Source organism: Saccopteryx leptura, chromosome 6 (assembly GCF_036850995.1).
Source record: "Saccopteryx leptura isolate mSacLep1 chromosome 6, mSacLep1_pri_phased_curated, whole genome shotgun sequence".
NCBI lineage: Eukaryota > Metazoa > Chordata > Mammalia > Chiroptera > Emballonuridae > Saccopteryx > Saccopteryx leptura.
The window spans coordinates 174,391,608-174,414,164 of NC_089508.1; the positions used below are offsets into that span (position 1 = coordinate 174,391,608).

Below are 22,557 nucleotides of genomic sequence, written 5' to 3' on the forward strand. Positions count from 1 at the left end.
GCTGCATGTGTCTTTACGTATCAATGTTTCTGAGTTTTTGGGGTATATACCCAGTAGAGGGATTGCTGGGTCATAAGGTAGTTCTATTTTCAGTTTTTTGAGGAACCACCATACTTTCTTCCATAATCGTTGTACTACTTACATTCCCACCAACAGTGGATGAGGGTTCCTTTTTCTCCACAGCCTCTCCAACATTTGCTATTGCCTGTCTTGCTAATAATAGCTAATCGAACAGGTGTGAGGTGGTATCTCATTGCAGTTTTGATTTGCATTTCTCTAATAGCTAAAGAAGATGAGCATCTTTTCATATATCTGTTGGCTATTTGTATGAAATATTTTTTTATCTGCTGTTTTATGTTTATTAGAATCTGAATAGGTTTTTGATAAAGGTATCTCATTGTTGAAAGGGCAGCAAACCATTTGACAAGAAGATGAAAAAGTAATGAAGAATTATTAATAAAACCATCATCCCAATAGTATTTGAGCTCCGTGGTCTGGAATTTCAAAGCCTAACCACTGTTTTGGGGCGTTCATGTGTGCACTTGCATTTAATTAATCCCCACATTAAAAATATGTGAGCCACTATGCACATATATCCAATTAAGAAAATGTCTGAACGTGGATTTTAATAACCTTGAAAATTTATTCAGTTAGAGAAGAAGTCCAAGTACTTCTCATATGTTTTATGCCTCCTTGCAACAGTGCAGGGGAAGAGGCACTGAGCCGGATGTACTAATCCTAACTTAATGATTAAAAATATAATAAAGACATAGATCAAGCTAACTTGCAGGAGAACTTAGCATTGCACCAAGGTGTGCCGTCCTAGTTGTTCTTTGGATGCTGTGTCTGACTACCCAAGCAACCCTCTGGGTAGTTCTCTCTACAAATATTTTTCCTGCCCACAATGATTAGGGATAGATAGTCTGCATATCAGGATGGAGGGATGTTTGGGGAACCTGGCTACGAATAATTACCCATATCAGGCATCCTATGGAAAGGCTCATCAGGACTCAGGTCCCTGTCCCGATACTGCTATCGGGCTGCTGTGGGATCTGGGCCAATCACCTTCCCTCTCTGGGCCTAGCCTTCCCATCTGTACAGTTAGGGGTTGGGGCATACATTTTGACATCCCCCTTCAGCTTCTGGGTGGAGAGGCCATTGATATCTGAGTACCCAGGTGGTTTAGCACAAAATTTGAGGAAAGAAGGAACTGCATCTGAATATGGAGGTAAAGGTCAAGAACTGGGGTGGAATCATCCATTTACCCATCTAACCATCCATCCCCCCATCCACTCATCTGTCCATCCAAGCAGCAGATACTGTCATGACAGTGACAGGGAATTCAACAGAGCCTAAGATTCCCAGCTGGAAAGAATCTCCATGTGTGGGGAGGGCTTTGAAAAAGGAGAGAAGTGAACATTTCAGCTAGGTCCTTGGGGTTATGGTAATGCTCCTCTATCCCCAGAATCAGACAAAACTGATTTCAAATTCTGCACCTGTCAATGAATGGCTAAGTAACCACCGGGAGTTCATTTATTCTCTCTGTGCCTCAATGCCTCATTGTAAAGCGAGGCTCACCAAGGCCACCGACATTGGATGGTGGTGATACTGTAGTTGGAGAACTTGGGACAGGGCAGGGCACGTTGTTAGTACTCAATTAATGTTAGTTCCTGTTACTACTACTCGTGTGGCTTTCATTGTTAAGACGATTAATGAACCCCCCTCCCTCGTGTTGTTCTAGATTATAAAGCTGGAGAAGAACGGCATTGGATATCACTACATCCTTGCAAATCTGGTGAGTAGAGCGCACTGCCGGCGCCCAGCTGTGGTCTCTCCGTGTTGGAGGCCCAGCTTTCTCCCATGGTCCCTGGCTGATGGGAACCGCACAGGGGAAAAGGGCAACTGGAGCTGCAATACTAAGTCTAGTCAACACCAAGGTAGCCGTTTCCCCTCCACATCCCTGCTCATCAAACCACAGTTGACGGTTGGCGAACCTCTCAACCGTAAAATGAGTTTTATTGGTCATCACAGTTCCAGTTTTAGCCAACTCTGCCCCTTGACAATAAGGATGGAATCACCACAAAGGATAATTTTATGCCTGACCTGTGGTGGTGCAGTGGATAAAAGTATTGGCCTGGGATGCCAAGGTTGCTGGTTCAAAACTCCGGGCTTGCCTGGTCAAGGCACATATGGGAATTGATGCTTCCTGCTCCTCCCTTCGCTCTCTCTCCTCTCTCTCTAAAAATGAAAAAATATTTTAAAAAATTTTAAAAAAAAGATAATTTTATAATGTACAAATATAAATATTTAAAACATAATTATACAAGTATTGACAAAACTTTACCCAAAAACAGTTCTTCAGTATGAACAATATAATTTCAGTTGAGTTTTTAGTCACTTTTCTACACAGCATAGATGTCTTTCTTAAAAATAAAATTGTCTTCATTTTCATGTATTGTAGGCTTTTTTATGGGGTGCCATTATTCTTCATGTTAGGAAGACTTGACTTATCAAATAATTTTTGTACATATTACATTTTGCCTAGTAACATAATGTCATCTTGAGTTTTCTTTTGTGGTCATTATTTCTGGCAAATTTATTACTCCTGGGTCATGTTGGGACTGTCTGCCTTTTTTTATCATAAAGTGTAATTCTTCCAGCTATTTTTTCCCAAAGCTAAATGTCACTTTATTTTGCCTTAAGTCCATTTTTTTGAAGAGCTTTATTGAGATGTAATTCATATACCGTGCAGTTGGTTCATTTAAAGTGAACGCTTTAATGGTTTTCGTTTTAATATAGTCACATCAACAGTTTGATTTAAAATTTTTTCATCACTCTAAAAAAGAAACATAATACCCAGTAGCTGTTACTCTGACTACACTCCAGATTCTCCCTGCCCTACGCAACCACTAACCTACCTGCTATCCACATTGTTTGCCTAGTCTGTATATTGCATATAAATGGAGTCATATCATACAATACGGGCTCTTTTGTGACTGGCTTCTGTCAATTGGCATATTGTTTCCAAGATTCATCCGTGTTGTAGTGTGTATCAGTATTTTATTTCTTTACCTGCCAAATAATATTCCCTTATATGGTGTTTGCATTTGAAATGAAAGGTGGCTGTCCAGAGACACGTGGGGAACCAAGATTCCAACTCTAAAAAAAAACATGTGCAAGAATGAAATTTTTGACTTTGTAATGAAGAGAAACACTGGATGCCCCTCGAATCCCAGATTCTTCATGCTAGAAAGAACTCTGGAGGTCAGTTCCAGTCAAGCCTCCCTCCTTTGCTTGTAGGAGAACAGAATCAGCAAGGTGGTGTGACTTGGCCAGGGTCACACAGCGAGTCAGTGACAGAGCTAGGCCTAGCACCACAGTGAGCGGGCAGCCCCCAGTGCCTTTTCCGCTACTCCAGGACACCTGTGAGTGCGGACCTGTGGGCACCCTGCTGTTTAAGAAGGCACGAAACAAAGGTGGGAACATACATAATCACCTCTCCAGAGTAAGACAGAAATGACACACCAGTGGCCTCAGAGACCCTAGAAGACCCCAGGAAATTACATCGCCAGCCTCCATCTGTTGCCAGGTGACCCCTTGGTCACCACATCACCAAGTCAATGCCTTGGGCTTCTGTATTCTTCTGATCTGCATTCTTCTTTGCTGATCTAATGAGCTCTCAAATTCTTACAACTGCCAGCTAATAGGATGCAAATTACATATACCATCCAAATACAAGAGACTCGCATGTTCCAATAGATTAGTTGATAATTAGGCTTCAAATTACTAATTAATTCAGTTTGAAACACAGTCGGCTGTGTGGTATGTGCTTTTCTTCCCCCTTCAGAGGAATAATGCAATTCATAAGATGATAATTTTTAGAAATTCCGCCACATAATTAGCCCGCGGCGGCATGGAACTGACCCCTCCCTCAGAGTGCTTCTGATTAGGGTATAATTATAGAGTTAGAAACCGAGGAAGCTTTTGAAAGGTTTGACAAAAAGAAGGAGCCTCACTTTTTCATTTTGCAGTTCTTTCCTGAACCTGTCAGAATGCACCAGCTTTAAGGGAGCCAGCAGGTCACCTTGGGGGGATTCAAATATCCAGCTGCGGAGGGCCCTCGAAGACAGGCTGCAGGAGACCACCGGTCTGAGAGGAGCGCTCTAGGGACAGGGAGTCAAAAACCAAGCCCAAACCCTGCTCTTTGTTCAGACACCACCCTCCGCCGCCTTTGTGAGCTTGGGTGACTCTCTGGCCCTTCCTTTCCTCATCTGTCACTTGGGAATACTAGTTCCTGCTCTACGTGCCCATAGGGTCATTGAGGAGACAGATATGTTGCTCAATGTCACCATGCTTTGGAAAGTGGGAAGTGTTCTGTATAGGTGGGGAATTCTGACTTCGTGCACTGGATCTACCCAACCTTACATCACATTGTGTGTGTTTGTATTTATATGTTTGTAAATGTGTTCGTATTTTTATATGATAGGATAGAGTTGTATTTATGTTTCCACCGTATGGGTATGTTCATATAGTGAACTTGAACCCGTGCAGAAATTGGCAAGCAATGCCACTATTTCTTAAAGAAGCTCTGGGACCTGGAGCCCGCTGGAAGGCCAAGCTATCCAGCCCAGCTCCTCGTCCTCCTGCAAACCCAGCACTGACTCTGTGTTGGGTTGACTCCCTGCTCTGGGATTGTGGTCAAAACCGGTATCTCCCAGCTGGAGACTCCCAAAGTTATGGCACTTAGTGTTGTGATGTATCAGCAGCAAATCTTAGACCAAACTAGTGTTTCTCAAAACAAAGGACCCATCAGCCCCAACAATGCATCTGCAGGGCCAGTTTGGGAAACACAAGCTAACAGGTAAGTGTTTTAGTGTCACTAGGGCTGCAAACACAAGTGGTCTCATCATGGGAGAAATGACCAGATTATTAATACTGATGATGAGCATCTCATTGAAAAAAAGTATAACATTTAAAAATTCTTATAGAGAACTAGCAGACCTCTGAGAATTTATAAAGCGCCCATCAGACCCATGTGAGAAACACTGAAGATGTTAGTTATCTTTCAATGGGGACCATTTGGTGCTCTGCGGGGAGTGGGAGAGGAGAGGTAATAACAATAATAACAGCAATCTCTCCCATTTTTACACCAGGTTGTCGCTTATGTGGTATTTTCAGATTAATCACACCACTGGGTTTTAAATATCACAATACTACTGTGAAGTAAGCAAGATAGAACTCATTATCCCCATTTATAGACAGGAGAATTGAGGCTCAGACATGTTATGTGACTAAGCTGCAGAGAAGGAAGGCCTAGCCACTTGAGCCACTGAAATGAATTCCTTAAACCCCTAATACTACCAACAATAATAACAATGGCAATAATGCTGTGATTCAATGAAAGATTTCTACATTCCAGACACTATGACAAATACTTGAATGACTAGCTGTTAAACCCTCACAGTGGTCCTTGAGGTTGAAAATACCATCCCCACTTTTCAGATGAAGAAATAAGATTCAGAGAGGTTAGTGAGTTTTCCAAAATGACCAAGTGTATAAAAGTGACAGAGCAGGGCTTCTCCTCCTAGACTATGAACTGCAAAGTCCAAGTTCTTACTACTGTGCCATGAGATTTCTGAGCACGGGGGGTTGGGGCAAGGTACCGGGGTAGAGGCCTGAGTATAAATCTTGCCTACAGTTGCATCAATAGACCTGGAACTCCTGTTGTCTAACTTTTCCATCATACACAAATAGTGGTTTGTTATCATCGCAATTCCTAGTGTATAAGGTGGCCGAGGGAGAGACGGTGAGGTCAGGTCATCCGCGGTCTTTCTGGAGTATTTAAGGACCATCATGTGGCTGCACAGTAACTCCTGTGAAATGTTGGAGTCGGAGGCTTTGGTCTCTATGGCAGCTCACGCAAGCCCCCAGTGCTGTGCTGCTGCCCTTCTGCTGTCTCGGTCCTCAGAAGAAACTGTTGTTTCGTCTCCTCGCTCCTTATGGTGAGAAATCTGTCTGTGCATTCTGTAAGGCTGAGCTTGCCTTCTCTCCTCTGCGTCTCTCTTCCCACCACCTCAGTTCCACACGGTCACATGGAGTTTCTGCAGCCTCTGGTTAGGTGGGACAGTAGTTGAAAAAGGTGGCTTTGGGGTCAAACAGACCTGAGCTTAAATTCTGACTTTCTTCTTATTAGCTGTGTGACATTGGTCAAGTTACCTACCCTCTCTGAGCATTCATTGTCTGTTAAAAAAAAAAGGGGGTAGGGGAATGATGTGATATGATCTTCCTCCTCCTGGGGTATCATGAAAATTAAACATGATAATAAATTATAAAGTGGTTGTCATTATATTTGGCAAAAATACACACTCAATAAATGTTCATAATTACCATTATAATAATTATTACCAACACTATGATTATTATTAGCGGGGGAAGATGTTAATATCTGGGACAAGCTATTATCTTTGATGTCCCTCAGCTCCTTCCAGACTAAATTTCATTCACAACTGAATCACAATGATATAATGTCCTCCTCCCTGTTTTCCTGTAAGCATCTGGGGGAAGGAATATGTCTACCTTGTTCACTGAAGAATTCCCAGTGCCTGGCAAAGTGAGTTGCATGTAACAGGTGTTCTTTAAAAAGTCGCCAAAGGAATGAATGAGTGAAACGATTCCTCATGAAATAAACAATGTTTGTGTCCTCATATCACATGCACAAAAGGCAAAATCCTTGTGTCTGCTCTAAAAGAAGCAGAGATAGCGGAAACATGAATACAGTTACAAATATGCAAATGAGTAGGTAGAGATGGGTCTAGAGGGCTTCTAATCCATATCCTATCTATCAGGCTCCTGCTACAATACTACCCAGTGATGGGGAACTCATTCCCTGAGACAGCCCTTTCTCTTCGAAGGGCTCTGACAGTTTTCACAGTCTTTCTCCAATGGGGCCATCTGCCCTGTGTCACCCTCTCACTGTGCCTGGCTCCGTCTGCCCTTGGGGAATCTAGCAGACCATGTCTGCTCCCCTTCCACAAAGCATTCTGCATGTGTCTGGAAATGCTGACCCCACCTGCTCTCTGCTTTTTGCTCCTCCAGTCTGCACACCTCCCTGTTCTCTCAGGCCTTCTCCCAGAATGTGGTTCTAACAGCCAACTCCACGAACATCAAATGTGGACCCAGCATGTCCACATCCCTACCACTGTCCTGAGCTCATACAAGGAGCATTAAGAAGCCCGCAGCTTGACTTCTGTCCTGGAAGCAATATGGCCTGGTCTTCCAGCTAGATTGGAACATATAAACAAAGTTTTTAAATGAGTCCCAGAGAAAAATCACTGCCTGTGTCAGTAATGCAAGCCCCATAACCGGCCACCGGATCTGCCAGAGCACGGTGCTCAGAGGACCGACGGGCCTCTGTAGGCTGCAGGGTATGTGGGAAGGGTTGGCATGGAGCCTCCATGTGGCCGGTGATCCTGTGAAGAGTGTGCCCTTGCCCTGGTTTCAAAAGTCTAGGGGTTCTCTGGGGGCTCGCCTTACCCAGTGCCTTATTTTATAGTAAGGGCAATCAAGGCCCAGAGAAGCAAAGTGACCTGTTTGAGGTCACTCAGAAGTTAAATGCAGAGCTAGGCTGGGATTTGGAGAGCTCATTTGCTCCGTTCTTGGTTGCTTCGTTTCCCCCCTGCTGCCTCTCAATACCCAGTGTGTGTGTGTGTGTGTGTGTGTGTGTGTGTGTGTGTGTAATAGGCAGAAAGGCAGATTGTGTGGCTTAAGCTAGAATTTTAACTCAAACCTCTCTAATTGTAAAGACTGGGCTCATTTTTCATTGGGCCACACTGCCCAAATCGGGAAAGCCTTAGCAACCCTTAGGCCTGGCATTGTAATTGAGCAAAGCTGAGAAATAAACTTCTTCCTTCTGAAACTGCCTGGGTTCAAATTCTGACTCAGCTACTTACTAGTAATGTGACCTTGAGCAAGTCACTTTACCTCTCTGGGCCTCAATTTCCTCATTTGTAGGTGGGACTACAAATACATTCCCTCCCAAGATAAAGATTAAGTCAGTTAATTTACATCAACTGTTAGAACAGTGAGTGCAGCAGAAGCCTAGGGTCTCATCCTAACTCTGCCACAGACTCATTATCATTTGCAAAAAAATTACATTTCTTGAGGGTCTCAATTTGTTCAAGATTTGGTACTATGTTTTCAAAAGGCATAAATTATCAAAGGGACCTTTCCAGATGTGCAATTTGTGGTTCTAGATTTTTGCCTCCCTCTGCAGCCTTCAGGCACCACAGCACAAGCCCCGAACCACAGCAGCTCCCTCACCACAGGGAGGGGAGGTCGCGGATTCATGTCGTGCGCACGCGCGCACACAGAGCCCGCACCCCTGGCCCTTGCAGACCATGCACACCTGGGCTGATCTGGAGACCATTTCCGGTACGCAGGACAGGGAGCGCAACTGCTCTGCCGGAGCTTGGAGCCCCCTTGCCACCACCAGCTTAGAAGCAGGAGGCACCGATCCCTCAGCGCCAGTGTTGGCAGATGGGCAGGGTAGTGTGCAGCTAGAAGGGTTCGCTTCCCACTTTCTTACTCGTCCCTCTTTCAGACAGAAATGGAGATAAGATTATGGGAGAAACAGAGAGCCCAAGAGACATGGGATTCTAGCTGAGTGTTTATAATGTGCCAGGCACTGTTGTAAGAATTTGACATGTATTAACGTAGTCAATCCTCACAATAACCCTGTGAGGTAGACACTAGAATAACCCTATGTTACAGTGAAGGATATTGAGGCACAGAGAGGTCGAGTAGCCTGCCTGCTGTCACCCAGCCAGAAAAGGGAAGAGCTGAGACTCAAATCCGGGCTGACATGGACAGGCATGTCCTCTTCTTCATCGCTCTCTGTCACTCTCTTAACCTCAGAGCCTGCATGACTTCTGCTCAGAGGATTCTTCAGAGCTCCTCCTCCAACCACAGCTTCCTCTTCTCTCTGGCTTCATGGCTTCCACTAAAACTCTTCTCTAAGTTACAGGGCCATGGGTTGGTCCACTTATTTTGCTCTACAGTTTTTTGGGTACTACTGGCCTTTCTCACTAAACCGTAGCCAACTTGAAAGCAAAACTCACACCTGCCTTTTCTCTGAGGCATCCCTTTGTCTAGTACACTCTCCGTGACAGTAAGCACTCATGAATGAATGTGAACGATGAAGTGAATTAATCATTAACCAGATCGTTCCTTTCCCCTTTCCCAGTAGGTTTCAAATTTATCATATGTTTGGACTTCTATTTATTTTCCACCAAGCATTCAATAGGTGCTATTATATACTAGGCCCTACCAATGGGTAGGATGGCATTTCACCAAAAAGCGGGGCTTCACATATCTTTGTCTGACTCTCTCTGGATAGGAAGGTTTTGATTATGCAAAAGGAGCCTATTGCTGGTCTCAAGTCTACTCGGAACTTCAGCCATCGGGACCCACCTTAAACTAGGCTGAACTTTGAATTGACCTGTGGCTCTTAGCCTGTGGTGGCCCTGGCCAGGTGTCACCCCTAACTGCAGCCAGTTAGTTGAGAGTTAAGATGAAAGAAAACTCTGGAAGGACAGCCAATTTGTGCTAGGCGGTACAGTTCCACACCTGTGCCCTGACAGCCCAGTCAGGGCACCCGGACCTTCTGCCACAAAGCATGAGCATTTTACCCTGCAGCCCTGGACTGAGAGAGACTGGCTTGTGAGAGCTGACTGGCTTTTACAATGCTCTGTCAACAGTGGACAGCAGTGGGGGGGGCGTCTGTGTGTTTGTAGATATCCAAGGGTACAGGTACCTGCTTCCCTGGGTTCAGATGTATTTGGACACGTTAACACTCGTGCCTTTCTCCAAAGGCAGATGGTGCTTTAGCTGATGTAAGCACAGCTGCAATGGCTTATGGACTTGGTAGGGACCAGATCAGCCTGTGTTTACCAGGGGTCATAGAGGGTGAGGACATGTTAAAGCTTCAGGTGATTACAGTGAACAAAATAGGGAAGTATGAAGACTGTGATGTAGAGAAGTGGTTGAGGACACAACTAAATCCTTAGCCCAGGAATATTCCATGAATTTGTATATAATCCATATTCATGTGCACATACCTGTGTGATCACAGAATTATAGATCAAAGCTGGAAGAACCCATAAGAGAAAAATGAACTGGCTCAGAAGTTTCCAGACTTTCTGAGTTTAAAGCTCCAATTTCAAATAGGATCTTGGGAAGAACCCCAGTATGGGAAACAGATAAAAAGCATAGCTGCTTTGGTGGAAGAGGGAGGGTGGGGATCTAGGACTCCGCCCCTCTGCCTTCCCCTCACCCAACATGGTAACCTCAGAAATGCCTGCAACCAGAATATAGTGTGAAAGATCATCGATCCAGCCCAGGCCCTTATTTTGCAGATCAATACACTAATACCCAGAGAGGGTGAGGTCCTTGCCTAAGGGCAAATAGTTCATGAGGTTCAAGGACAGGACTGAACTTATGTGACTGCCCTTACAACCGGTTTCCTGACACTTCTTATTCAGAATATACTACACACACAAAAAGTCAATGTGAAGCTCTCCTTTGTCCACAAAAGACTGAGAGGTGACAGGATGGGAACTCAAAAGCAAATCACAAAAAGGGTGAGCAAAGACATGTGTTGCCTATTCCTTCCTTCATCGTGGATTAAGCCCTCACTCAGCCTGCTCTGGGTGTTGTGGGCGCTGTGGGGACCAAGGTCCCCGCCCTCTAGGAGCCCACAGTCCCCTAGAGCAGATGAGAAGGACCAGTGAATCTCAGAGGGAAATCTAGAGAGGCCTCCAAGAGATGGAAATAAAGAAACAGAGGACAAAGGTCCTGGTCTTCCAGAAACCTGCTCATTCCTTCTTAGCCTTAAGCTGCGGGCCATTCTAAGTGCTTCCGCTGCAGAACAGAAGCTAAACAAATCAGACTGACCGAATGACTGCTCAGGAGGCAGAATGTATAATGGTTAGAAAACAACCACAGAGTCTTGTTACTGCCTGCGACGATGATCTCTGCCCCCTAGTAGCTATGTTATATTGGGCAGAGGTTTCTCCATTCATTTAAGCCTCCGTTTTCTAATTTGCAAAGTGGGAATGATAATATATAGTATCCACATCACAAGATTGTTATGAGGACTAAATGAAATAATACAAATAAACTACTTAGCATAGTGCCTACTACATGGTAGAGGCTTGATACATGTTAAGCACTATGGTTATTGTTTTTATTTTTATTTTAGCCAAAGCCTGCCTCCCATGACCTCTGCCCCTTCATTGGTTCTGACCTGCCTTCCAGAGCTTAAGAGAACTAATCTTCCACCCATGGCAGCCATCTGGGACTCAAATACATCCCTCACTTGGCCTCTTATTCTACCATTATTTCTTAGGCTGATCCTCCCCCTTTTCTTCAAGCATTTCTAATATAACAAGACTCTTCAAACAGCACTTCTTTCTGTGGAGCTGTCATCTGAGAAAGGATCTAACAGTTTGGGGAAACCTGGCGTTTTCAACTCGTGCCATTCAGAGTACAAAGGGCAGGTTCTTCCATTTGTTCTCATCTTACCTCTGCTGGATCTCAAGGAGAGGAGAGGGCACGGTGCTCTTTCCAGGGTCTCAGGGCTTGTTTAATCAGCCTTCTTCCTGGCCCCTTTCCCTTATCAATGCTGGATGCTGCTTCTTCCTTCCGATGAGCATAGTGTCCGAACACGCGGGACGATGAGAGCAGAACAGCTTGGACGTAGCCCCTTGAAAGGACTGCAGAAAAAAAGAAAACCTTGCTTTGAAGATAAAGCTTTTCATGCTTCGAAAGCCGCCTTCCCTCAGGCTTGCCTCCTGTTCTCTAGGGCGCCTTGCCTGACCTAGCACCTGGCTTTGAAGCAGTTCTAACACCTAACCTCTTCTGCCCCCATGATAATGATGATGGTGAATATGACGGCAATAATAATTGCTAACATTCATTAAGCACTTACTATATGCCAGACACAGTTCCTAAGTGCTTAAATGTATTCCGTTAAACCTTACACCCATTCTACGCTGTAGGCGCTATTCTATCTGCGGAGCACCGAACCTCAGAGAGGTTAAGTAACCAGGAGGCTCACATAATCAGTCCTTTTGTTTCTAGGTGCATGTGGTAATTAATAGTCATAATGATAGCCCAGAGCCTGGTCATGATCTTTAAAACATTTTCCAAATCTTCACAGCAAGATGAAAGCATGTATAATGTCGTTATGGCGTTAAATATCTTTAGACTATCAAATTATCTGAAATGCATTTTCATGCTAATCCTTTGAAAATTATAATTGACAAATGATAGATGGAATGACTATATTAACTAGTTTACTTAATTGAACACTTTTATTCCCAGTCATTTTATTCAAATGGCTGGTCAGCGTCGAATTGCCTCCAGAAGTGAGAATGAGGAAGACAGACTCCATCCCCAGCCTGTCTTCTAACCGGTCATACAACCTTACCCACAAGTCTCCTCGCTGGACCTCAGTTTCCCGAGCTGTGCAAGGAAGGGTTTGATCTGATCTCCAACATCTTTGCTTCAGGTGTCAATAAACTATGGCCCATGGGTCAAAGCTAACAGCCACCTGATTTTGTTTGGCTTCTGAGTTAAGAATGGTTTTTACATGTGTATTTTTTTTTAAAAGAAGGAAAAGCAGAATGCTATTTCATGACACGTGAAAATTATCCTAGAATTACATGAAATTTATAGGGTCACAGCCATGCTCGTTTACTGACTATTGGCTATGGCTGCTTTCATGCTGTAATGGCAGATTTGCGGTTACAACAGAAATCACTTGGCCCACAGGACTGAAAACGTCCACAGTCTGGCCCTTTTCAGGAAAAAATTGCCAGCCCCAGTATAGATGCAGGGTAAGTGGACCCTAAGAGACTTCAGATGGGTCAGAGGCTTGGGAACTATCTAACCAACCTTATAAGGTTGGTGTCAAGAAGAGAAAGCTAGTGTGCTCCTGCACAAATGTGTAAGACAGGAAGCTATACCTGAAGGCCCCTCTTTGGCAGGCTGAGACATTTATTTTGGGCTAGTAACTGTGTCAGCCACACTGCCTGAGGTTCTTTGTCGGGGGCAATCTGGAAACACCATCCTAGAGCTCAGCTCACGTGTGCTCTTCCACCGACAAGGCAATGTAACACACCGATGAAGAAGACTGAGTCTATGATCGAACTGCTGTTTGGATCCCTGCTTGCTGTGTGATCTCAGGGGACTTTCCAAAGGCCTCTGAACCATAGCTCTTCAACATAAAACTGGGATGAGGACTCACTCAATTATGCCTCCTGAGCATGTTCACCTCTCAAGGTTGTTTGGGGATTAAATAAGATTATTTTATGTATGTGAAGCATTTCAAAGATTGCCTGGCTCAGGATAAGAGCTTGAGAAATGTTTAAAATAAATCTAGAGGTAACAGCCAACTGATTATTTCATTTTTCAGGTTTAAACGCCTGCTATCTTCATACTTCTCAAAAGTTGTAGAACGCATAGGACGTGGCATTTCTGCCATTTATTGTCGTTTCTGTTATTCTTATGAGCAATGCTTGGAAAGCTATGTCTCAGGACAGCATGGAACAGCACCAGTGTTAGCTCCAGGCCAATGGGTAACAGTTTTAGCAGGGCTCACATAACAGACCATAACAGAGATTCAACAAATGCAAGACTTCTCTTTCCCCCTTGCCACTGCCACACCCTCCCACTTTCCAGGGACCAACAGATGATTCCTAACCAGCATGCTACATCAAAATCACCTAGGAATCTATTTTTATTTTTTTAATAATACCAAAAAGAAAATATATTTACTTACACACTACATATATTATATACATATATTATATATATTTATATATATATATATATATATATATATATATATATATATATATATATATATATAACAGAAGGATACAAAATAAAAAGCAAAAACCTGTTCTTTCTAATCTCACACTTCATAGAAATAACCGTTTTAAACCTTCTCTGCATTTAGTGATTGTGGTTATTCCCTCCATGTGTCTATATAATACGTCTATGTCTCTTTTCCCTGCTTTATCAACTTTAATCACATTTTTCAACTTTAATCACAACTTTAATACTCATTTAAAAAGATGATGGATCATTTCATTCTACTCCCCATTTTGTGTCCTCAATGTTTGTTAGTTCTGCTATTATTTGAAATTCTCCTAATGACTGCCTTTATCACTTTAACCTTGGTTTTTGATCCACCAGCATTAGAGTTCGGTAAAAATACAGATACCCAGTCCCCTCTCCAGGCTCCTAAATGACCATCCTTAGGGATGGCTATTTTGCAAAAGCTCCCTAAAGTATTCTGATGTGTCCCGCAGGTTAAGGACCTTTATCCTGAGAGCCTGCAGGACACCAGCCAGTTTATCTGCACTTGAGTGAAAACGACAGGCAGAGCATCCTTCTCATGTCACCCTTTCATCAGTCACACATGGGACTGCGTGAAATGCCACCAAGATGCTGGAACAGCAGACAGCAGCGTAGTGACCAAACAACTCAACACAAAGCCCAGTTTTAGATGAGAAGCAGTCCCTCTGTGAACAGCAGCATCTGGTGTCGTGCTGGAGGGGCGGGGCAAGCAGTCTGGGTTTAGGAGACCTGGGTTCTCATACTGAATAATTTGAAAGGAGCATCCTAGAGATTAATTTTAGTTTTATTCAATAGTCACGGTATACAGAGCAAAGGCCTCAGTATGGGGGGGGGCTTGTTATAAAATTGGCAAAATGGCACGAGTAGTGATGATCAAACTTCATAGTCTGAATCTTTAATAGAATATAATTAGCAATGTTACATCTTTATTTGATATTATATAATTAATAGCACAGATGAAGCAAATAAAAAGTGTACTAATTATCAAATATTACCTCCCTTGGTTTTTTTATTTAATAAAAATGGCAAAAAAAATTAGAAGAAGATGATTTAATTAAACCTTGTTTCATGAGCTTGCTCAGGGGAATAGAGTGAGTTGAATTTTCTAGCGAACGGGTGGACGAATAGTTAATGCCTCTGTTTCCGCCGCAGAGTCGAGAACCCTTTTCCATATTGGAAGAGTGCATTTTCTTGCATGATGGAGAAATCAGGTTCAGTGACTGCCATATAAGAGATTCATTTCTTTGTGATTAAGGACATTGTAGAGATTCAAGATTACTATTCCAGCGTAAAATCTTACATAGGAGGGATGAGATAAGGCTAAGCTCTTAGATGAGTGTACATTGACCCCATGTTTCACCCTAATTTTGTTTCTTTTACCTGACCTCACAGACGTGAGCTTGTTTTATCATTCTCTCGTTCACTCTGGCTCAGGGGAGCAGAGGAATTCAGTTAGAAGATCCCATCAGTTTGATTAGATGTAACCGAGGTTTGGCTCCAGTAACCTTGCAGTCAGACATTCTGCTGATGGCATTTATGTTTGAATAAACTGCCATTTCCTTTGGCCTCCATTATGTTCAAGATGTGGCAGTCAGTATGAAACGCCCAGGAGCTTGTCACAGATTTTCCAATGACAGAATTTGACTGTGGGAAATAATTTCCATTTTATTCTCTCAACAGTTATTTTATGAACAAGATGTTCTTTTCTAAGTCTCTAAAAATGATGGGAAATCTCTCAACTGTGCATTAGCTTTAACCAGTGATGGAATAGTTGTGCTTTTCTGGGTAGTATAACTTCTTTGAATGCATACATAGATACAAGAACCTAATTCTGACTTTATCTATTATAACAGCCTGCTAGAAACCTGGTGTGGCCCTGGCCAGTTGGCTCAGTGGTACAGCATTGGCCCAGCATGTGTAAGTCCCTGGTTTGATTCCAGGTCAGGGGACACAGGAGAAGTGACCATCTGCTTCTCCACTTCTCCCTCCCCCATCTCCCCCAATCTTCCCCTTCAGCAGCCATGCCTCGAATGATATGAGCAAAGTTGGCCCCAGGCACTGAGGATGGCTCCATGGCCTGAGCCTCAGGTGCGAAAATAGCTCAGCTGCCAAGCAATGGAGCTGCAGACCAACCGGGCAGAGCACCCCTTGATAGGGGCTCGCTGGGTGGGTCTCTGTTGTGGCACATGTGGGAGTCTGTCTCTGCCTCCCTGACTTTCACTTAATTTAAGGAAGGGAGGAAGGAAGGAAGGAAGGAAGGAAGGAAGGGAGGGAGGGAGGGAGGGAGGGAGGGAGGGAGGAAGGAAGGAAGGAAGGAAGGAAGGAAGGAAGGAAGGAAGGAAGGAAGGAAGGAAGGAAGGAAAGGAGGGAGGGAGGGAGGGAGGGAGGGAGGGAGGAAGGAAGGAAGGAAGGAAGGAAGGAAGGAAGGAAGGAAGGAAGGAAGGAAGGAAGGAAGGAAGGAAGGAATGAATTTCAAATGGTGGTATATGCTCTGGAGAAACCTGAACAGGAACGAACTGGATTCACTGAGTGTTGGTCGTGATTCAATTGAGTTCTCCCAAAAGCAAGTCTTAAGACAAAGATTCAAGTACACGGAGTTTTTTTGAGTGCTAGTCCTAGAAACAGCAGCAGAGAACTAGGGGACTGGAGTAGGGAAGAGATGACTGTGCAAGGCACATCATCAAGGCACTGACCCCTGTGGGGTATGGGAGCTCCGTTCATCAGGGACCTCTAGACACAGTCTAAGGTCACACACCTTAGAACACACCTGAAGGTTATTCCACCCAGGGGAGGGGATTCTGGAGTACTTATCTGCTAACTCTCCATCAGTTACTGGTTGAGAGCTGATCTGGGTGTATTAACTCCCTGACACATCTGGCTTACCTGTCACCTGGGTGAAGTATTGGTATTTGCAGTTAGTCTGTAAAGTGGAATATCAGAGCAGAAAGGGGCGTGGAAATGAGCTGGGCTCCCATAGCACTGACCACGGGGCGAGAATTGGACCTTTGCCTGAGGGATCAGGAAAGACCTCTCTGGAGAGATGGCATTTTGGCTCAGCTCCAAAAGAGGGACAGGAGCCATCAGGGAAGGCACACTTCCAGGCTCTGAGTGGGACTGAGCTTGATTTGTCTATAAAATACAAACAATGAAGAATCAGAGGACTTTAGGGGCACAGGGTGGTTGGAGTGTCTTTGAGTCACGGAGTTGTTCACGGCGAGATCTTTCAAGTAAAGAAACTAGATCAAGTCGGAGAGAGAGTAAGCGACCTGGACAGGCAGAGCTGGGACTAGCTCTCAGGGCTCTTGACTGCCGGTGCAGGGCCCCCCAACCCTCAATGCATCAAATCGCTTCCCCTGGTCGCCCTCCCGTTTCCCGTCTGGGCTTGGCAGTGTGCCCAAGCCTTGGAGCCCAGTAGCACTGACTTTATGATCCTAGCTCAAATTCCCGCAGTGGGGCCACCAACAATACATTACAAGGGATGTGAGTCATCACAGAGTTGTATAGGCGCTGGCCTTGGGCTGCCACTCTGACATTTCACACCCTCTCTCTCTCTCTCTCTCACCCATGGTGCTACAGCCATGCCAACCTCCTTACTGTTTCTGGAACATGCCAAGCATCCTCCCACCTCTGAGCCTTGGCTCAAAATATCCTTCCCCAGATGTCCCCATAGCTCAGTCACCAGGCTTCTCTTCACTCGTGTCCCCATGCCAGCACCACCTCTTCAGGGAGGCTCCTCCTGAAGACGCCTGCCGACCCTGGCATCACCCTCCTCTCCCGTCCTCTTGCCCAATGTTATTATCCTCTGCCATAGGACTCCCTGCTGCTGCACAGAATTCTCTATGATACAATACTGTTTATACTATGCTGCATATTTACTTGTTTGCTTATTACCTGTCTTCCCCACTAGAATGTAAGCTTCATAAGAGAAGGAACTTGTTTTATTTGCTATTAGAATAATGCTGGATAGGTTCTCAGAAATGTCTGTCGAACGAGTAAGTGAACAGTTTCAGAACACCGCGGGTCTTCTGCACCCTCACGGGCGCTAACTCATTGCATAACTGTGCAAGTCGAGTCTCCTAGCCCCTCTCAGTTTCTATGTTTGGCAAATAGACATGTAATGTCTACCTCACAAATGCATAAAGTGAAATGAGGCTGTAGCTACGAAAGTACTGTACATTATGGAATACATTATACAAATGCAAGATCTCCTTTTTAAGTTGAAGGCTTCCTGAGTCTAAATGAACTTCACCAAATGGAGAGGAAAGTTTCACTCCCAAGAAAGCATCCTTTGTGGATGTTCCAGTTGATCAGGCCTCACTGAGCAGAGGTCCAGTCTGCGGTACTGGGGAGAACACAGGGCAGATGATGGGAAGCCAGCCCCTCCCACAGACTGTGGTGGCTTTGGGGGACCTGCAGCAGCTTGCCCTGGTGGACTTCAGACGAGATCGGGCGCGTTCAGGGTGGTATAGCCGTAGACTCTGGTGGACTTCAGATTCCTCTCCTCTCAAAGGGGTGGAGGGGGCTGGGAGAGAAGAGAAAATGTTTTCTATTCTGTTCCTTATCTGTGGCATCATAAGAATCCCAGGTACCACCATTTATTGATCACCCAGTCTGCACCACGCACTTGACACGTGTCATTGCATTGCTTTTCCCCCAACCTCCTCACCTCCATTATTCAGACAAGAAGCCATCAGACAATGCAACAGCAGTAATGGCCGTGAGCGTCAGAGCCAGCCCTTCATCCATGCACGGCCGGCTCCTGAGCAAGCGCTCAACCACCGTGCAAACCTCGTGCACAAGCTAAGGGATAGCCAGGTTTGGAAGGGAGAAAGGCACAACTGTCCCTCTGTGAAGTCAGTCCCACTTTGTGGAACAGGATGGAGAATCCTGTGGCTGTAATATGGTTAAATGCACTTACCCAGGCAATGCGTTCTGACTTCCTTCTCCTCCTCCTCCTCCCTGCACAGGGTTTCATGGACATTGACTTGAACAAATTCAAGGAAAGCGGAGCGAATGTGACGGGTTTCCAGCTGGTGAACTATACAGACACCATCCCAGCCAAGATCATGCAGCAGTGGAAGACCAGCGACGCTCGAGACCACACCCGGGTGGACTGGAAGAGACCTAAGGTGAGGGGACGGGCAGCTGACAGCCAAGGACCAGGCTGATCCCGACACCTGCCCCAGATTGCTACACAGTGCTAGCCGTGAGAGAAGCGTCGTCTTCCTGAGACAAACAAACTAAGGAAAACCTGTCCGTAAAGATTGAGGGTACAGAGAGCAGACAATCCAGAATGACAATGGTTTTTAACAAAGATAGACATTTTGTTTTTCTCTCATATACACAAAATTCAGAATTGTATAATGGCTCCACAAGCTTCAAACACTCGGGTGTCTTCTATTTTCTTATTCTGCTATACGCAGCAGATAAGAGCTACCTTAGAGCCCAAAATGGCTGCTGAATTTCCACCCATTACTTCAGCATTCTATTCAGCAGGAAGGGGAAAAGGAAAATGAAAAGCACAAATGTGTCCTTTAAGAACCCTTTTCAGAAGTCACACACACAGATCTTCTACTCACATGCTACTGGCCACGTCTTAGAAACCTAGCCCCGGCTAGCCACAGGAAAAGCTAAAAAAAAGGTGTGGGGGTCTCTGTTCTGGGCAGGGCCACATTTGGCACAGTTCTAGGGGAATGCTGTTTGCATTTGTGTCCTTGTGACTGAGCCTCCTTACTCTGGTCAGCCATGTACCCAGCTAAAAATCAGGAAAACCTCTCCAGGCAAAACCAAGCACTTCCCTGCCTCAGAGAGACAACTGCCAATCGTCATGTGGACTATCTGCCACTCACCTCCCAGCAGTGCAGCTCTAACGCCTGCAGCCCAAATCTATGTATTTTGTCTGCTATTTGATAACGGTGTAGAATAGAGATAGAAGGTAATTTTTCTTACCCACGTCAAACCCAAAAGCTTGGCAGGGACTGTGCGGAACGCTGCACTGAGAAAGGAGTCTGAGGCCGGATTTGTTTATCTGGGCCAAACAGTGACTCCTCTGTGACTTTCTCTTGACACCAGGTCAATATCTTTTTGTGAATGGCAGGACATCAAACTGGGCTGTGTCTTATCCCACTTCTGTTCAAACTGACTTAGCATTTCAAAATGAAGATGGATTTCAATGTGAGCTTATTAGAAATAAATCTCAAATGTGCTTTAAGGCAATGAGCAAACCACATAGCAGCTAATAATATGTAAATTCTCCACCCAATTTTCAAAAGACTAGAGCAGATTATAAAAATAACCAAATGTAATATATATATATATATATATATATATATATATATATATATATATATATACACACACACACACACTTTTCAAATGTGAGAGAATCAAAGTTAAAAACTGGAAAAATACATAAACATTTATTCCATGACCCTCAACTGTGAACTTCGAATGTGCCAGAGAACGTGCTAGACACTAGACACTGGGGACTAATCAGTGAAGACGACAGACCTGAGTTCCAAAGCCAGGAAATACTGTCCCGACTGTTATCCTGATTTTGTTTCATCAACCTCTTATCTCCTCACTTTAAGCAAGAAGGGGGAAATTGAGAGTTACCATGACTAAGCAAGAGAGGAAAGTTTGCAGACAAAGTCTGTCAACCTGCCACTGGGGTGAGCCACATGTGGAAATAATTAAGCGCTGACCCTTCTTGGATTTCCTTTTTTTCTTTTACTGTCACAAGGGGTGGTGGAGTGCACAGTTCCTGTTAGTTTCCAATTAGTGACTGTAACACACAGAAAACCAACTGGTTTTTCATAGACTGCATCAGATGTTACAGGTGTGTTGAATTTAATCAATGCAATTCTTTCCCCTCACCCCAATGAGCTAACATTATAAAATTGTCAGATTGCACACAAAACTCTAGAGCGGGGGTCGGGAACCTATGGCTCGCGAGCCAGATGTGGCTCTTTTGATGGCTGCATCTGGCTCGCAGACAAATCTTTAATAAAAAAATAATAATGTTAAAAATATAAAACAGGCCCTGGCCAGTTGGCTTAGCAGTAGAGTGTCGGCCTGGTGTGCGGGGGACCCGGGTTCGATTCCCAGCCAGGGCACATAGGAGAAGCACCCATTTGCTTCTCCACCCCCCCCCTTCCTTCCTCTCTGTCTCTCTCTTCCCCTCCGGCAGCCAAGGCTCCATTGGAGCAAAGATGGCCCGGGCACTGGGGATGGCTCCTTGGCCTCTGCCCCAGGCGCTAGAGTGGCTCTGGTTGCAACAGAGCGACACCCCGGAGGGGCAGAGCATCGCCCCTGGTGGGCGTGCTGGGTGGATCCCGGTTGGGCGCATGCGGGAGTCTGTCTGACTGTCTCTCCCCGTTTCCAGCTTCAGAAAAATACAAAAAAATAAATAAATAAATAAAACATTCTCATGTATTACAATCCATTCATTTCCTACCGCTCATGTTCATGGTTGCGGGTGGCTGGAGCCAATCACAGCTCTCCTGCAGGCCAACACCAAATTTTTATTGGATAATGCGAAACCTACACGGGTCATTGTATGGCTCTCACAGAATTACATTTTAAAATTGTGGCGTTCATGGCTCTCTCAGCCAATAAAGGTTCCCAACCCTTGCTCTAGAGCTTTGGCTTCTCTTCTAAAGTCACAACCAGACGCATACAACTCAGAAGGGCAATACTGGCTAGCAATTCATAGCAGCCGCCATCTGAGGGGCAGTCACTTCCTGGCCCCTCCCCCCACCTGGCCCACTGCAAGCATCCTCATCACTTGGAAGCACATTCCCAGATACAGCTCCCTCCTGCCTCCCTGCCAGCTCTCTCTGTCACCTAACTGTCGCTATTCCTCCCACCAGTACACCTCTGCGCTCACCTACGATGGGGTGAAGGTGATGGCGGAGGCTTTCCAGAGCCTGCGGAGGCAGAGAATCGACATATCCCGCCGGGGGAACGCGGGGGACTGCCTGGCCAACCCCGCTGTGCCCTGGGGCCAGGGGATCGACATCCAGAGAGCGCTGCAGCAGGTGAGCCAGTGACGGCTGCCCATCCGATGGGGCCTCGCAGGGTGAGCCAGTGCCGGCTGCCCATCCGATGGGGCCTCGCAGGGTGAGACAGTGCCGGCTGCCCACCCGATGGGGCCTCGCAGGGTGAGCCAGTGCCGGCTGCCCACCCGATGGGGCCTCGCAGGGTGAGACAGTGACGGCTGCCCACCCGATGGGGCCTCGCAGGGTGAGACAGTGACGGCTGCCCATCCGATGGGCCTCGCAGGGTGAGACAGTGACGGCTGCCCATCCGATGGGGCCTCGCAGGGTGAGACAGTGACGGCTGCCCATCCGATGGGGCCTCGCAGGGTGAGACAGTGCCGGCTGCCCATCCGATGGGGCCTCGCAGGGTGAGACAGTGACGGCTGCCCATCCGATGGGGCCTCGCAGGGTGTTTCATCCTCAGTCTCAGACGGATGTAGCCATTTGAAGGAAAACGTAGAGCACGCCTGAAGTTTGGAACACTGCTGTATGGTGTTGTGGCTCTTGGCAGCTATGGAAGCTCATGTTGAAATTAACAACAAACAAACAAACAAACAAACAAAAAACAGTCGTATGGAATAGTCATTCCTGATAG

General features: G+C 45.4%; 1 protein-coding gene across 2 annotated transcripts in view; it reads left to right on the forward strand.

The window, feature by feature from the left end:
* Nucleotides 1-22,557, forward strand: part of GRIA1 (glutamate ionotropic receptor AMPA type subunit 1) — a 315,490-nt gene that overhangs the window by 177,760 nt on the left and 115,173 nt on the right. For both annotated transcript variants that reach the window (XM_066342228.1, XM_066342227.1), the window contains exons 5-7: nt 1,742-1,795; nt 18,891-19,052; nt 21,795-21,962. In XM_066342228.1, the coding sequence (XP_066198325.1) occupies nt 1,742-1,795; nt 18,891-19,052; nt 21,795-21,962 (384 nt within the window). The remainder of the gene's footprint in view (nt 1-1,741; nt 1,796-18,890; nt 19,053-21,794; nt 21,963-22,557) is intronic.